The 16,984-nt window shown below is 30.8% G+C and overlaps 3 protein-coding genes across 3 annotated transcripts in view; 1 reads left to right on the top strand and 2 right to left on the bottom strand.

The window, feature by feature from the left end:
- Cortactin (cortactin) overlaps positions 1–16,984 on the top strand; it is a 444,169-nt gene that overhangs the window by 82,697 nt on the left and 344,488 nt on the right. The window lies entirely within an intron of this gene.
- On the bottom strand, positions 193–5,899 carry LOC149899821 (uncharacterized). Its single transcript, XM_090113760.1, has 8 exons — positions 5,571–5,899; positions 5,175–5,387; positions 4,520–4,678; positions 3,559–3,660; positions 2,761–2,874; positions 1,895–2,084; positions 1,145–1,267; positions 193–865 (listed from the first exon to the last, which is right to left on the bottom strand). The coding sequence occupies exons 1-8, from the start codon at positions 5,681–5,683 to the stop codon at positions 554–556; spliced, it is 1,326 nt and encodes a 441-aa protein (XP_089969886.1). The 5' UTR covers positions 5,684–5,899; the 3' UTR covers positions 193–553.
- The window catches only part of LOC149899819 (COMM domain-containing protein 4), a 34,713-nt gene continuing 23,942 nt past the window's right edge, over positions 6,214–16,984 (bottom strand). Inside the window, exons 2-6 of the mRNA XM_090113797.1 lie at positions 10,169–10,195; positions 8,836–8,958; positions 7,591–7,630; positions 6,960–7,163; positions 6,214–6,686 (exon numbers count right to left, since the gene is read on the bottom strand). Coding sequence (XP_089969923.1) covers positions 6,487–6,686; positions 6,960–7,163; positions 7,591–7,630; positions 8,836–8,958; positions 10,169–10,171 — 570 coding nt within the window. The 5' untranslated portion in view covers positions 10,172–10,195 and the 3' untranslated portion in view covers positions 6,214–6,486. The remainder of the gene's footprint in view (positions 6,687–6,959; positions 7,164–7,590; positions 7,631–8,835; positions 8,959–10,168; positions 10,196–16,984) is intronic.

Raw genomic sequence — 16,984 nt, 5'->3', positions numbered from 1 at the left:
AGTACACTACTCTTTATTTTATTCATGCCCAAAAATAACAGCGGTTCCATACAAGTTTCAGCCTTGTTTCAGCTCATTAAAAATAATTAAATGAAGAAAACTATTAACTTGTTTCACTCTTCAAATAAATGGGAGCTTTTCGTAAATATATAAAAGGTAGGATTAAAACTAAAATAAAATAATATTATAATATAATAAAAAACAATTTTATTAATCATTTCCTTATAAGTACATTTTTTTCAACACTAAAAACATTCTTCTCTGGTATTGTCCATACAAACATTGAACTAATTCTTAAAATAAATATTTAACCTCTGCTTGTGATATTTTGTATTTAAATAACATTAATAATCGAACCCGCGACCAAAATGTGCAAATTCCATGGCTTTATAGCTGATTTTTCATTACAAAAATAGAATAAACCAGTATAGTATCACGAGTTTATAATCTTTATCTTATTTACAAAAAGTGTGATGTTATCTGTATAAAAAGACTATTTGATTTTAGGCGGGAAATATTTGTTCCTTTTTTTTAATACCTTTGCTACAGCCAATTATTCCTTTTTCTTCTTGAAGAATTTTTCTAAATCGGGGCTGGAGGGATTTGGTCTTTTCAACTTATGTTTTGCGGTTAATTTAGGGATACAGTTTTTTAATGGCGGTCTAGTGTTAGGTACAGGAAAAACATCTAGTTTCGAATGACCTCCGAGTCCATCATATGAAATATTAAGGTCATCCAAATTAGCATTGTTCGTTTTAAAATCAATTTTAGTTGCCTCCTTCTTGTGGAATATACTGTTTTTGAATGTATCGGACTTTCCGGCTACTGCGTTTTTTGCGGACTTCAATATTGCGAATTCTGAGGGCTGTAAAAATAAAAAAATAAATGTTAAAGTTTATGTCTGAATACAAAATTTTCTAGGTTATTATCTTTTAGTAGAAATTGACAATCATCTTTATAATATCAATCTTATATTATCAATAACTTTACTATCAAAATGGCATTATTCTCTACAAGCAACATTTAGTAAGTTTTAAAAGAGTATAAAAAATTACAAAAAATTAAAAAAATTATAGGTTCATAATTTTGTATAATTTGTCCATATTTATATAGATATAGATTCAAAGTAATATATTCACAATACCTTCAGATTTTTTTCAGGTAGAGGATTGTTAGGATGTCTCTGTAAAGCAGTCAACACTAGACTGCTTTGTTTTAAATTTAAATATGGCGAATCCGCGTTTTCTATTTTATTCACTAGTGAACTCTGAAAAAAAGATGCAACAATTTTTTTATCAGTTATTATTCATAAGGCCAGTGGTGATGAATTAAAAAAACTTCTTAAAAACCGTTCAGCCGATCCTGAGTTAGTACATTCATAATCTTAAAATTTAAATGCGATCCGCGATGGACTCCTTAACTACTAAACCGATTTTCAATTTGATTTGTACCAAGTGTGCAGTTTGAACTAACTTGAAAGATAGGATAGGTAACGTCTCAGTTTCAAACAATCTTTACTTATGTCGACATCTGGATTGAGTAAATATATTCAATGGATTGCGCTATGTTGAAAATACTTTACAACCATTAATATTTATAACTAAAACAGCGCAACATCTGTCTCGTCAGCTAGTATTAAAATAAATAATCACACAATAAAGACATTTCCTCTAAAATAACAATAGTTTAAAAAAACACGCTTTTTATAGAAAACCGAACTAAAAAATAGAAAATTTTTATCAAATTAGTGTATTGTCATCGGTCCTCAATAAATCTACAAAGTTTGAACGAAATCTGGCCGTTTAAAGTGGGTCAAAATCGCGCCCAAAGAAGTCGGTTACAAACAAACATACAGGTGAAGCTAATATAACGCGTGTAAAAAGCACAAACTTACAATACTAGTGTCCGCTGTGTTCAAAACCGTAGGCGAGTCACTAAACATCAACTCAATTTTCTTTTTTTCTTCAGGTTTATTTTCTACTACATTTATGTTTGCATTCTGATCTTCAGTACTGGGATTCCTTCTTTTTTTTAGCTCTTTTTTATACTTCCTTTTCATATTTACTATGGATTCCTCAGCGTGTCTGTAGACAGTATGTGTTTTTAATATTTAGGGATAATATGTGTGAAGTCCCATGTCCCCTAGTGGGGTAAGGGGCAGATGCATTATACATCTGTTTCACTGATCGATTTTCTTTAAGGACAAGTAGGTGATCAGCCTTCTGTGTCCTGCCAGACCGAGACATTTTTTTTTCTTCATCTCTACCGGGAATCGAACCCAGGACCCCTCGGTGCTACGCTCACGCGTCAACCACTGTACCAAGGAGGCGGACATATGAGGCAGGGATAATAATATGTACTGTACCAAATTTCATAGATATTTTATCATCTGTTCTGTGTGAAAGAGTAAATAACACACATTTATACAAATTGTATTATTACTTGTGTTAATTCCAACAATTAACGCAAATACATAGAAACTTATCTGCTGTTTAATATTTTATATCAGCATAAAAATATCAAGTTAGGTATATACTATACTAGCTTACCGCCCGCGGCTTCACCCGCCTTGTCTAATACCTAATAAATTATATATACTAAAACCTTCCTCTTGAATCGCTCTATCTTTAAAAAAAAACCGCATCAAAATCCGTTCCGTAGTTTTACAGATTTAAGCATACATAGGAACATAAGGACAGAGAAAGCGACTTTGTTTTATACTATGTAGTGATAGAAATATCAAGTTAGGTATATACTTACAGCAACTTAGCTTGAAGATCAACAACCACCCTTTTCTCTGCGGATAATTGTTGCTTCAATGTTTGAATGCGGTCACGTGATTCGTTCTTTTTCTTTTCCGAATCGCATAGAGCGCTGTAAGAAACGAAAAAAAATATTAAAACTTCACAATAAATAAAATACTAGCTGTGCTCTGCAGTTTCACCTGCATTGCTTTGTTCCTGTTGGTCTTAGCGAGATGAAATATAGCCTATAAGCCTTCCTCGATAAATGGGCTATCTAACACCGGAAGAATTTTTCAATTCGGACCAGTAGTTCCTAAGATTAGCATGTTCAAACAAACAAACTTTTCAGCTTTATAATATTAGTAAGTATCTAGATGTATTGTGTGTTTTGTCAGCAAATTGCTTTGGTAATAGCATTTACTATGCTTACTAAAGAATTTGATCACACTTCACAGCATAGCTGTCAAATGGAATAAGTTCTGTGCACACCTTACCTACTGTACTGTACCTACCCCACTCATAATTATTATATATATTGTTTACTTGCGTCTTAATATTAACTTTGTAATAATGTAATGAATATGAATGAATTGTGAAATATTAATTATAATAATGTGAATGAATAACAAATGAATTGATTTTAATAAAATAAAATTAAGAAGACATAATATAAAATGTATATCTAATGAAAAATGTATTTGCATGCCGTTGAATAATGGCTAAACATGCTGAAATAATGTATCTTATTCTTAACACCTATGTATACCATGTTTACTTGCAAATAAATGATTTATTTATTTATGTATTTAATTACCGTTTCAATGCCGTAGCAAATGTGGCTACCGTCCTTATATCCGCATAACCCTGTAGCATTTGTTCCACCTCTTCACTTGTAGCGTTCAGTACTTTTTGTAATCTATAAAAAACATCATCAATTAATCTATATTACAAAGAACATGTTACATGAGTTTCAGTAAGATATATATTATACTAGCGGTCCGCCTCGGCTTCGCCCGTGGTACCTACATGTTTAAACTATCCTATCTCTCAAGTTGGATCGAACTGCACATGGTGTGCGAATTTTATTATAATCGGTTAAGTGGTATAGGAGTCCATTGAGGACAAACATTGTGACACGAGATTTATATATATATATGTATATATTATATAGGTACATAACAATTATTACATAAAACATAAGGTACTTCCCTCCGTGCTAGTTGCTGACGCCACTGTGTTACAGCAGGGAAGTTTATTTTTACATATTTATTTATTTTTTGCAAAGTTTACACTACGGTTTATATAATATTATAAATGTTCTCGTTATACAAATTCAGGTGCACATACAAAATATATAAAACTAATGAGCATAAACAATAATTAGGTAACTTTAAGTGACAGGTTCCAGATGGTACTAGTCACAAACATATTATATTAATAGTATAAAGATTGTATAGATTTCCGAGAGCATTACAGAGTATATTTTAGTACTTTTGTTTTAATGTAATAATAAAAAAAAGAATTATTTATTAGCCATTGAACACACCAATGACTTTATCATCAAAATAATACTACATACATTATATTGTTAAAAAAAATATGCAAAGCCCACAGAGGTCACTAGTTGACCCCACACAGGTTTTCCTAGTAGGTTAACCAGGGATTTACATTTTATTTGAAAATTTGTAAAAATTTGTGAAAAAATAAATAATCTTTGAATTTGAATTGAAATGAGAATAATGTAATTCTATATGATTTTTAACAATTAAACTTACCCATTTAAAGTCTGCAGATTCTTATTCAATACTTCATTCTCTTCTTTCAGTCTTTGGGTTTCTTTATTTTGTATTTGTACATATTTTAATTGTTCCTTTAACGCTGCTAAAGCCGATTCCTTAGTCACTAATTTCTTTTCATAATCTTTTAAAAGCTCTCTGCAATAAGTTAATAAGTGTTGATTTTTGAGCATTTGTTCATTTGCAGCTAATTCTAAGCATTTAGATTTGGTGGTAGTTAATGTAAGAGTTAGTAAAAAATTATATTTATTATTATTTCAAATCAAAATTATATTCATAAGTATATCTGTGTCTAGAAAAAGGCAAAAGCTTTATTGAGTATAGATGTATTGTGTGTAATATGCAGAAACATCCGTCCATACTTACAAAATTTCGCATTTATAATACAGTCACAAATATACTAAACAATAAGTACTACTAAGACTTGTAGAATATCAAATACTAGCTTCCGCCCACGACTTTGTACGTGCATCCCCGTTTTTCCCCGTTCCCGCAAGAATTTCGGGAAATCCTTTGCATGTCAAATTTCAGCCCGATACGTCCAGTGGTTTGGGCTGTGCGTCGATAGATTACTATATCAGTCACCTTTGAGTTTTATATATATAGATTAATTTAGACGTTTACAAGAACATACTCATTCTTTTTCAGCTCAGCGGTAATATTTTTAATCTTTTCTTCGCTTTCATTGCACATAGTCCTCTGTTGTCGCAGTTGTAGCTGAGCATCATCAAGCCTAGACTGTAGCGTTGTTACATCATCAACGGAAGTATCGTTTGATATTGTTGGATATACCCTGAACATACACCTGTCTGTTACCTTGTTACGACACTGCGGACAGGTTTTTGATCTGGAAATGTAACAACAAAATGATTGAACTAGAAATTATATTCTTATGCAATTATAAATTTTAACTGTTTTTTTCTGTTAAATATTTGTAGTATTTTTAACTGGCGGTAATCTTACGGTGTTTTTGCACTACTTTTATAGAGTGTATGAATATTGGATTGGTTTTTAATCTGGTCAAACTTACCTGGCTATCCATTGCGATAAACAATTGTTATGAAATATGTGTCCACATTTAGTTACGTAGATATTCTCTGCTTGGTTCAATAAATCACTACAAATCGTACACAAAATGTGCATTTTGTATAATAAACTTAGTGTTTGTTTACTAAAACTTTCAGGTTATTAACTTCATAAAAAGTTTATTTCTTATGAACCATATAATATTTCCACTTCTCGCAAAACGGTTTAAGCTTAGGTTTAAGGAAAAGCATACTAGTGTTTTACAAATACCTTCAATTAACGAGTAAAATAATTATTTAAAAATGCGAATTTGTATTCAAAAACAACGCTCAAGTCAACTGTCAGAACTTAGAAGTTAGAAGTCAAAACTTATGGCGGCAACACAGATAAATTAAAAAATATTGGGTCTGTGTCTGTAACGTATGCATTAGGCATGCTTAGTATGCATGATACGTTACATGTTTAAGATTTTTAATTTTATTCCGACGTTTTGTTCATCAATAGTTTTGGTAATTAAAAATCGTCAACTTTTCTATGAATTCCACATCTTTGAAAATAAATATCTTGTAATTATTCCACATAGTTTTACAGTTTTATTAAATCTTATCCTGCATTCTTGGTTTAATACAATGGAATAAAAATAAAACAAAGTTTTATTATCAGTTATATTTATAAGATAGTGATAAGATATAAATAATAAACAGGTTCAATCTTAACTTCTAGCAGACTATTTTTATAGAAACTGAAAAGTATAACTATTTAAATTACTTATAATTATTAAAATGGAGTCATTATATTTTAGATCTTAAATGTAAATTTCAAGAATAATAATTATTATCTTACATTATATTTTAGTGATACAAAATAAGGATAGAGATATTAAGAACTAGCAGTCTACGCTTACAAAAAATATTGCATTATTATTCCATATCAATCTCCTCCATTTTCTTATACGCATATTTAAGTTCTTCCAATAAATCTTTAATTTGGGTTTTGTCTATGATTAATTCAGTTGTATTTTGTTCGCCAGCGAATACTTCATCAGATTTTATGGTCAGCTTAATTGAATCCACGGTGCCTTGTGGGGCAGGAGACGAGAACACATCCGTGACTTTATTCACTGAAAAAAAAAACAAAGTTACGTATTATGATCTATTCATTTAGATTACAAAAAAAAAAGAACGTGTGTGCCGAGCACATGCGTTAGAAGTGAAAATTCTTTGGCAAGATTCAAAGATACCAAAATCGTCGACCGACCTTCAAAAAATTGAGAATTTCATGAGATTGAATAGATGAGAACATTAATTAATAAGTTAGTTCCAATCAATGAATATTTAAAAAGTCTATAATCTAGTATCTGCAATCAACCACAGAAAACAAAATATACACGCACCCATAAACCCGCTCGTCTTGACATGCGTTTCATACGCGTCCCTCGTGTTATCAGCGGCTTCAGCAAGCGCGGCAGCATGCGCCCGAGGCACGCCCAGCACGAGCAGGTCGCGGGCCAGCTGCACGCCGCTGCACGAACAGCGGTGCGCTTGCCGCAGCGTCCAGCGGAGTACAGCCGCTGCACGGGCACATTCTTCACGAGAAGCTATGAGATATGACAGGATTACATAATATACCCAATACTATACGGCCCGCTTTCAAGGATTACTATACTTGCTCGTGCTGAGCATGCCGCGTGCATACGTGGGACGCCCAGCACGAGCAGGTCGCGGGCCAGCTGCACGCCGCTGCACGTGGAGACGAAGAAAAAAAATGTCTCGGTCTGGCAGGACACAGAAGGCTGATCACGGTGCGCTTGCCGCAGCGTCCAGCGGAGTACAGCCGCTGCACGGGCACATTCTTCGCGAGATGCTGTTAGAATATACCCCGAAAAACATGATTTGAAAGAATAATATAATACTATGTTATACCCTGCCACGCTTACATTTACAAATTATTTACTAGCTCGAATATAAGCTTGATCGTTATTATTCGTAAATCAAAATAAATCCTCATAATTTATAATAACTTACATAAATTTGTGTCTTTCAAAATCTCCATGATTCCATCATCCTGCAAATATTTAAGAATGTTATTGAAAATAATATTTAGGCATTTCATAATACATTTATGTACCTATAGAAGTTATATTCAATTTGATGTCCAGTCATTTAATTTCATTGTAGATTGTCTTATAGATATTATAGATGATCATTACATGTTTTCATTATGGGAGTATGTAAAGTGATACTTAAAGCTTTATGTAATACGAAACATTTTCCCAATTGCATTACTTTTCGTTCGATTAATTATTATTATTATAAAAAACGCTATGTTAAACTTTTTTACTCCTGCATTACATTACACGTCATATTAAGTACTCTTGTGGACTCATTTATTATTCCTTTATCAGTTTATCAGTACAAAGAAATGTGAAAATGTGTGAAAGCTGACCAAATTTGATTTACGTATTCAAAGGAACTGTAAGGACATAGGTGCCAGAAGGAAATGTACATAAGTTCCTATAGCCTTAATAGGTTATACTTATACTATTTATTACAAACCCGAATAATATAATTTATAGTTTTAATTGCATGTTAATTGTATTTTATTTAAATTGTCACTGATTTCTTCGTGTCGTGAACTGTAAATGGAAGACACAGGCTCCTGAAAAACTGTTCTTACTATCTTAGGAGCCTGGGTCACTTTAATTTGTATTTTTTTTATGTGAAAATAAATGATTTATTTATTTTAAATAATAGTGCTATCATGGTCTTATCATATTATAATTAATGTAAGTACATTTTAAAACGAGTAGCATATCATAATATCATTGGCGGTATTGTAGATATTTGTTTTTGACAGTGAATGATCTTAAACGTAATTAATTTCGCAAATCATGAGTCTTCTGTGAAATTTTCAATACAACTTCTCCGCTTGAGAATTTAGAACTTTGCCAAACTTAAAATAACCGTGTGAATCATTAATCGTTAAGTTAGAAATTATTAACAACTAATGTTTATTTTTTGGTATATGTTCTAGTCGCTTTTAAATGGATTAATATAACACTAGCTACTATAAGTACTAGGACGAAGCCGCGAACGGAAAGCTAGTAATTTATATGTGGATATTTTGATAAATATTAAAATATATGATATCTACCAAACCCGTTTTTGAAGTGATTTTGCTTTTATAAAAACTCGAAATATTAAACCAGTAAACCTACGCCAAGATATAACCATTCCTATTATCTCCTTCTTTAAAATATTTATACTTACAGGCTGTTCATCTACAACATGATGCAATAAATTCCTGAAGAGTGGAGCGGGTAGACTGCTCAGCGCGTGCAGAGCGGCGAGAGCCCATAGCGGGCAGTCACCATCGGAGCAGAACTTGAATTTCTACGGAAAATACATTTGAATTGATAAATAATATTTGAATTTCTTATAAGCTAGATGCTATATGATATATAATACAATTAGGCTAAGAGAATGTTTCTATTTTTTGGATTGTATGAGCTGTGCTTGTGATATCTAATTATTTTTCTCCGTTGTGTATGGGTGTGTTGTTGTTGTTCGAATTTCTTTGAGAAATAGAGATTATACTGATTTTTTAAGACGAAAATGGGGAAACAATAAATTAAACGATAGAATAATGATGTGTTTTTCTGCTCTCGAATGGTGTTGTTTATATTTTCCAATTACGAATTAATGAATAAATAATATCATTTGTTGTATTATAAAATCATTAAAAAAGTATACTTAGGTAAATCGGTAAAATAATATATTGGCTATCATTACCCACCACAATATATCCTGTACACGAAATCAATTGTTGAATTATCATTACTGCATGATTGCTGTTTACTATTAGGCGATCTAATCACAAATAGGTACATTGATTGACAGTTCACTAAACCACAGATTTAGATGGGTAATTATGAACCATCATGTTATCATTTATCAACAATGGGCTATGTTATTTTGTATTAAATTATTAATGTGAACGTTTCCATTCTAAATTGTAAAGGACGACAAGAAATTCAATATGATGTCTGTTTTAAAAATTTATCAAAATCGAGTTTAGGTATAGGATTCGTTCCATACATTTTACAAAATAAGCATACAAATATACAAGCGAAACTGATAAAATTGTGTTAATATTTTATCAAAATACACACCTAGTATTTTTTTAGATTAAAAAAAATGTAAATCTTACTACATATTTACAATATTAAGTAGTATACATTGCCTCTAGGCTCTACCTACTTACCTCACTTAGCATACGGTACTTATTGTCTCTTAAAAATATTCCAATGTAGTAAATATACATCCTAAAGACCTTTGCAATTATCTAAATAACCTTAATATTATAAAGAGGAATCATTATGTAAGTTAGTTTATAATGATTACACACAAAAACTGCTGGACTGATTTCAAAAATTATTTCACCAGCAGAAAGCTATTATTTAGTGACCTAGACTATATTTTATGTTGGTTTTATCCCGGGTCAAGCCGGGACGAGCGGCTAGTTCATAGAAAAGTCGAAAGGCGTAGTACCCTTTGCGTGGGCGTATAAATGTGGTATAAATGTACAAAATAACGAACTCACCATATTATCTACGATGTAGCTTGGTATCTGAAACAATATGATATAAAATTAACATCTGAATCACCCGTTAGCGCATGGCACATAGAGTTTTATCACGTAAGGGGTTAAGACATAGAGACGTTATTTATAGATGAAATGGGGTATTTATTGCGTAATACAACTTGTAGAATTGATGTGCATATATATATCACTTATAAGTGTCTTATATGTATCACTTATAAGTTATAACTTTACTCATTTTACTAGCTATTAGAGACACATAAGACACAAAGAGATGTTTTAAAATGATTATACTGTACCTAAGCTGATGTATATGTTTAATATCTAAACATATAATATCACTTATAGCTAGATATTTACATGATGTTAATATTTAAAATTTTATGGCAAACTCTGAAGTAAGTATACATATAATATAACTATATCTTAGATATTTATAAAAATTAAACCCGTTTCGCATTTCGATTATTATTTTTTTATTATATTCCAGTACGAGGATGGTTCCTACGTGGTATGTAGAGAAAACGTAAATAAGTAGGTACCACGGGCGAAGCCGGTGCGGACCGCTAGTGATATATAAAATAGTAGGTAGATACAATATTGCATCTACATAGATGATATATGACCTATTTATTAAATAACAAAACAAATAGAAAATTTCTATTTTGATACGTAATTTTATTGTTATAATACGTAATTTTTCCTGCTTCATTTTCTGCATCATTACTTTTAAAGAATCGGAAGCTTGTTTATATATATTTCATTGAATTGCCTTTTTAACTGCGTAAAATTTTAACGAGTGTTCAAATAACACACACGACAATTATTGAACAACGTCAAAATATTCCGCTAATATTCCGCTATTCTTACTTTTGTTATAATACTACCAGATTAAAAAGCTATTAAAAGCGCTAAAAACTTACATAAAATGTGATGAATCTATTTTAAAACTTATAAAAGAAGCTAATACGTCGCTTGACCGTCACAAAGAGGTTTCTCTAGCAAATATCATATTATAGTTAAGAGCGTCATGTTGGACTACCGCTTAATACTCTCGGGTTTTATATTAATATCCCTGTTAGTTCAAATATAACAAATATTTGTGAGTAATTATTTGATGTTTAAACAGTGTGGTTAAATTTGATTAATGCGTTAAAATAATCTCGCTTACTTTTGCATGATATCTGAAAAACTATGATCGTCAGTACATAATATAAAACAAAGTCACTTTCTCTGTCCCTTAGTACCTACGGGGCGGATTTTGATGCGGTTTTTTTTAATAGATAGAGTGATTGGAGAGGAAGGTTTCAGTATATAATTAATTAACTTTTAGACAATGCGCGAACGGAAAGCTAGTTTGATATAAAATGTTTTGAAGTAAGTAACAAGTGGTTAAGTTTTTATTTTTTTTTAAGAAAAATACGCAAATACATAAGTATGTATCCAAAGATATTTCCCGATAAACGAAATGACGATGTATTGATGAGCTTGATGTACCTACATATTTTTATTAATATCTTTTATACATCTGAATGATTACCTAATTATCACATAGCATTGTAAATATATCCTACGCAAATTTTTTTATAGTTTGATTACGATGATTGCGTAATAACCGTAACAGCTTTTACTTAATTATTCCCGTGAAACAATAAAGGTTTTCACGTAAGAAATGAGATTACTATGACGCGACCGTAACATAGGACCCTCCCTCGTTTATATTGAAAAACATATTGAAATCCTAATGCATGATATTGGACTGAAACTAGTCAAGTACAAAATAAGATGAAAGTAACGGGTTATAAAAAAAGAAGCTTCATTATTAACTGTTTGTATTATTAATTATTAATGTGTTGTTTAAATAACTGAACATTTTGAATACATTTTAAATGATATTGCGTTGCCTTTTTCATTTTCCGATGTTCCCTACATCGGAATATGAAAAAGGCAACCTTTATTCTACGAAAAAAAGAAAAATAAAATAGAACATGGATAATGTTTATGTCAAAGCCATGACGCAATAACGTTTCACACTTATGTGCGAAGCCACAGGTGGAAAGCTAGTTAACGTTTTTGACTTCAAGACATTTTATATTATGTCATGTATTTCCCGTGAGATGAAGAAAATTAGTCAATTAAAAATAGAAATATCTTAAACGAAAACGGAAGGAGATCCAGATCAATGTTATTTTCTAATCAATCTCTTATAATAACAATTGTTTTATCATTATTTTAGGCGCTTGATTTGAAAATCTTGTCTTATTAATAAAAATAGGTAAAACATTTGACTTTCTAATAAAGTTTTCTTTGGAAAGATATCATTGACTAGGATTTTTTTTGCGATGCGCTTAAATAACAAACCTATACAATACAAAGTTTCACAGAAAATTATAATATTCATTATATTATAGCCTCATTAGTGTTTCAACTAGCTTTTCTTAGTTTGGTAAGGAATAGGTATCTAATAAGTAATAATATAGTTTTTCTTTCGATCGAATATTAATAACAGCAGAATACGAATAATCGTAAAATAAACAAGAATCTATTTTTAGATGCCAATTTAAGTCAAATTAACGGGAAAAGTAAAAGAGATATTATTTAACCTGATAAAAGATTAAGATGTCCACAGACTAACTTATACTAGAGCCAAGAAGCATTGTTTAGGCGAATGAGAATAAAAATGTGAAAAAATTACGAATCCTGCTTAACTATCTAGTAAAAAAGAATTAACAACACTATATTTTTCATTTTTCAAATCGGTTCGTTATAAACAAAACAAACACATAATCAAATCTTTTGCTATACATATTATTAGGTTGTATTAGTGTACCATTTTAAAATTACATATAAAGTACTAAAACAAACTACTGTTTTTTTCATCTTTAAACATTTTAGCATACCTGATCAGGTACCTAAACTACTATTAGATAAAATTAAATAGTCGGTACAAACTTGCCTTAGTCCTTAATACATAGATAATAATTAATAACAGTTAAGATAAAATCAGGTTCAATCTAGTACAAATAATGAAAAAAAAATGAAAATGAAAAATTTCTTTATTAGTTTCAAAAAATGTTACATAATATAGTTACATATGCTGCATTGAACCCCACACTAGGATCCCCTGTGTTGTGAGGCTCAATCTCTTTCATCGTATTACATAAAAAATATTTCAAACTTTACTTGCCATTTTAAGTATTAAGTGTGTGTATATATGCGTGTGTGTATGCGTGCGTGTATATGTGTGTGTGTATGTGTTGATGTTGTATGAGTGTTTATTTTAATAGTAAGTTTATATTTTAATCAACTATTAACTACAATTAAAACTAAACACTCTACACGAAATTACTCTACGTGGGTCAGATGTCAGCTTTCGGCAGCACGCATGTTTTCATTTAATCTCCCGCCCAGTCTCAGGTGTTTTCGTTCAAAACTGTTCACTTATCACGAGCTCCGGAACTTTATCACCATCGATATTGCAGGGTTATTTTTATTAATGACGCCTTAAAAACAAGTGCTAAGAGGTTGGCGAATTATGATTGAAATTGGTGAAGATGGTTTATTTTATCTATGGGAAATGGCTTATTAAATTTTTGTATTAAGGATTTTTTGCAATTGATGTGCAAGTCATAAATTATTATAATTTTTTGTGGTGAATGGCATTGTTTTATAATTAGGGTCCGTTTTGGCAATTGTGTGCGAGTTTTAAAAAAATGTTGTATATTTTATAGTTTTGATTTCGAATTTATATTTATTATATATATGCTACTTTTGGAAAGTTGGTTAAACACCAGACCTCATAAATAACTTTAAATTTAATGCCAAGAAATCTTTTAATAGAAGAAGTGTTTATGTTTCTCAAAGTTTCACTTATTTTCATTTCAAACAAGTATTTCATTGTAAATATGCGCAAAATTAGACAAAACTTAGAAAAGTTTTCTGACTATGTTTCTGTAATTATTCTAAGATTTCAGAACTCATTTAATATGCAAATTATAGTAACAAATGGGTTAAATTTAAAAATTTATTTTAAATGTACCTATTGCTAGATGTTTATCTGAATTAAGTTTTTTTATGAAACAATATCTTTTAATATTTCGTTCATTTTCAAAAAAAAAGTGAAGTCCCGTGTCCCCATGTGGGGTAAGGGGCAGATGCATTATTCATTCATCTGTTTCACTGATCGATTTTCTTTAGGGACAAATAGGTAGGTGATCAGCCTTCTGTGTCCTGCCAGACCGAGATATTTTTTTTCTTCGTCTCCACCGGGAATCGAACTCACGACCCCTTGGTTCTACGCTCTCGCGTTAACCACTGTACCAAGGAGACGGTACGTCAACTATCATTTTCAATAATTGAATGTTTATATTTTGGAGACCCCGTGAAATATCTGTTTTGAGTCAACTAACGAACTAAAATAACCTTGTTAGGTACTACATGTACATACTGAATTTATCAACTATTGGTAACAATGCACAGATCACAGGAAATACTGCGAATTTTTCCACGTATAGATATGTTTTCATCTCGCGTATTCTGCAGTTTTACGTTATAATGTTATACGCTATTTTTTTATAACGTGTTCTATGTTCATGTATGTATTGTGGATTTTGAAACAACAAACACTGAATTAACTTCTAGAATGAAATACTAAAGAGAAGTTCGTTTCCCAGTGAGATTTAGAGAAAATAAGGTTTACATTAAAATCTTATTAGTGCATCCATTATCTTATTACTATTTGCCTTGCAAGTTTAGAAGTTACTCTTTCATATACTTCAAAATAATATATTCCACTTATGTAAAACAAACAAATATAACAAACAAATATAACCATAAAATTGTATGGATCGGAATTCAAGTCATAACGAACTGAACTTTTTGAATTCACATTTTTACATATTTTGTAAAAGTATCACGTAATGTAAGCTTTACGTAATTTCTGTAATTCTACAGGGGTATTTTTTAATTTAGTATTTGACTATATTATAGTTCCAGGCCTTATCCTAGCTATGTGGATACAAAATTTGAGCCCATTTCGTACCTATAGGTTACAGTAAGTAGTTTATTGATACATACAAAATTATATCCTCTTCGATAAATATATCAAACTAGCTGTGCCCCGCGGCTTTACCCGCAGTGCTCTGCTCCTGTTGGTTTTAGCGTGATGATATTCCTTCCTCGATAATTGGGCTATCTAACACTGAAAGAATTTTTCAAATCAGAGTAATAGTTCCTGAGATTAGCGAGTTCAAACAAAAAAACTCTTCAGCTTTATAATATTAGTATAGATTTTATTCGTTATTAGTCACGAAGTAAATTAATTTATATATATCACTAACTAGCGGTCCGCCCCGGCTTCGTCCGTGGTACATGTTTACGTTTTCTCTACATAAGAACCATCCTCGTACTTCAAGGAATATAATAAAAAAAGAATTATCGAAATCGGTTCAGCCGTTCTCGAGTTATGCGCTTACCAACACATTTTGCGATTCATTTTTATATATAAGAAGATTAATAGATGCTTCTAAAAATTGTAACACATATAATATTATGATGACCTATAACTACATTAGTCTGTTGGGAATGCAGGATTGAAAGCCTAGGACATATGTTCTGTTCTATTAATTACTGGAGAAAATTAATGTTGTTGTTAATGTCATATAATAAGTACATTTTAATATTAAAAAAAATATATTAATTCAAGCCTATTTTTATTTTCAAAGAACTTTACATTTTATGATTACTGCAATGTTTCAGCCTTCATTGATATTGTTCGTACTACCTACATGTTGCCGTTAACCAAAAAAGAAAGAAAAATAGTCTTCAAATGCAGATATAAAAAAAGAACTAAGCAATAAATCGGTCACATTCCAGCATTCAACAGCCGTTAAAATGCGTTCTTTACTATCAATTTATACAGCATACAAACAAGCCGTGTTATATTTCCTCACAACATCGGGCTTATGATATTGAAAGAAAACAATTTCCTTGCATCTAATGAATTTGAAGTGCGAAACAGAGATGTTGCTAGTACAAATGGCCCTTGCGTTCAACAGTTGGTTACTAGTAGCGATAGCAACGTAGTCGTTCGGAAATTTACATTTTTTGTTGCTACAGCATGTGTGGGTTTGTGAACGAGTTGTTTTTACTATTGTCTTATTAAATTTAATTTTAATGAAATATTTCAATATGTAAACATCAAATTAATAAACTAATGACTTATCTCAACTTGAATAAATTAATAATTTTATTGACTTTTTATAATTATACGCGTGTTTAACGTTATTTTAAATAAAGTCTCAAATATACTATGAATTTAAACCAATAAAACATTACAATTTGTGTATTGGAAAGAAAATGTCAATATACCGAATTTCTAGTTTAACATATAATAGGCCAAAACCAAATAAATAAAATGCACATATCCATAAAATAAACTTAAACCTCTCGGAGATATGATTGCAATTATTAATGCATATGAAATAAATGGATTTGGAGCGTACATTCCTGATGTTGATATTTTTAAAGCAAACACTTAGTCTCTTATATGAACAAGTTTAAAGATGAAGGAAGAACTGTAATATAAACATTGGAATTAAATGTACATAGATAGACTACTCCCCTTTGAAAGAACATAATGTTCGTAGTATCAAGGGAACTAGTGCCTATAAGAACTTTAACCCATTGACCACCGAGCGGCCCGATCGGGCCGAGACACAATAGATTTTCTATTGTGTCTGTGATCCGAGGACTGACGGATTAAGAATATTTTTTTTTATATAAGAAAGCTAGATATTAAATGATCAACGGTTTATT

Source organism: Colias eurytheme, chromosome 20, assembly GCF_061535395.1.
Source record: "Colias eurytheme isolate Ceu_HAF_F1 chromosome 20, ilColEury1 Martin Lab GWU primary, whole genome shotgun sequence".
NCBI classification, from domain to species: domain Eukaryota; kingdom Metazoa; phylum Arthropoda; class Insecta; order Lepidoptera; family Pieridae; genus Colias; species Colias eurytheme.
This window is presented reverse-complemented; position numbering and strand designations above follow the sequence as displayed.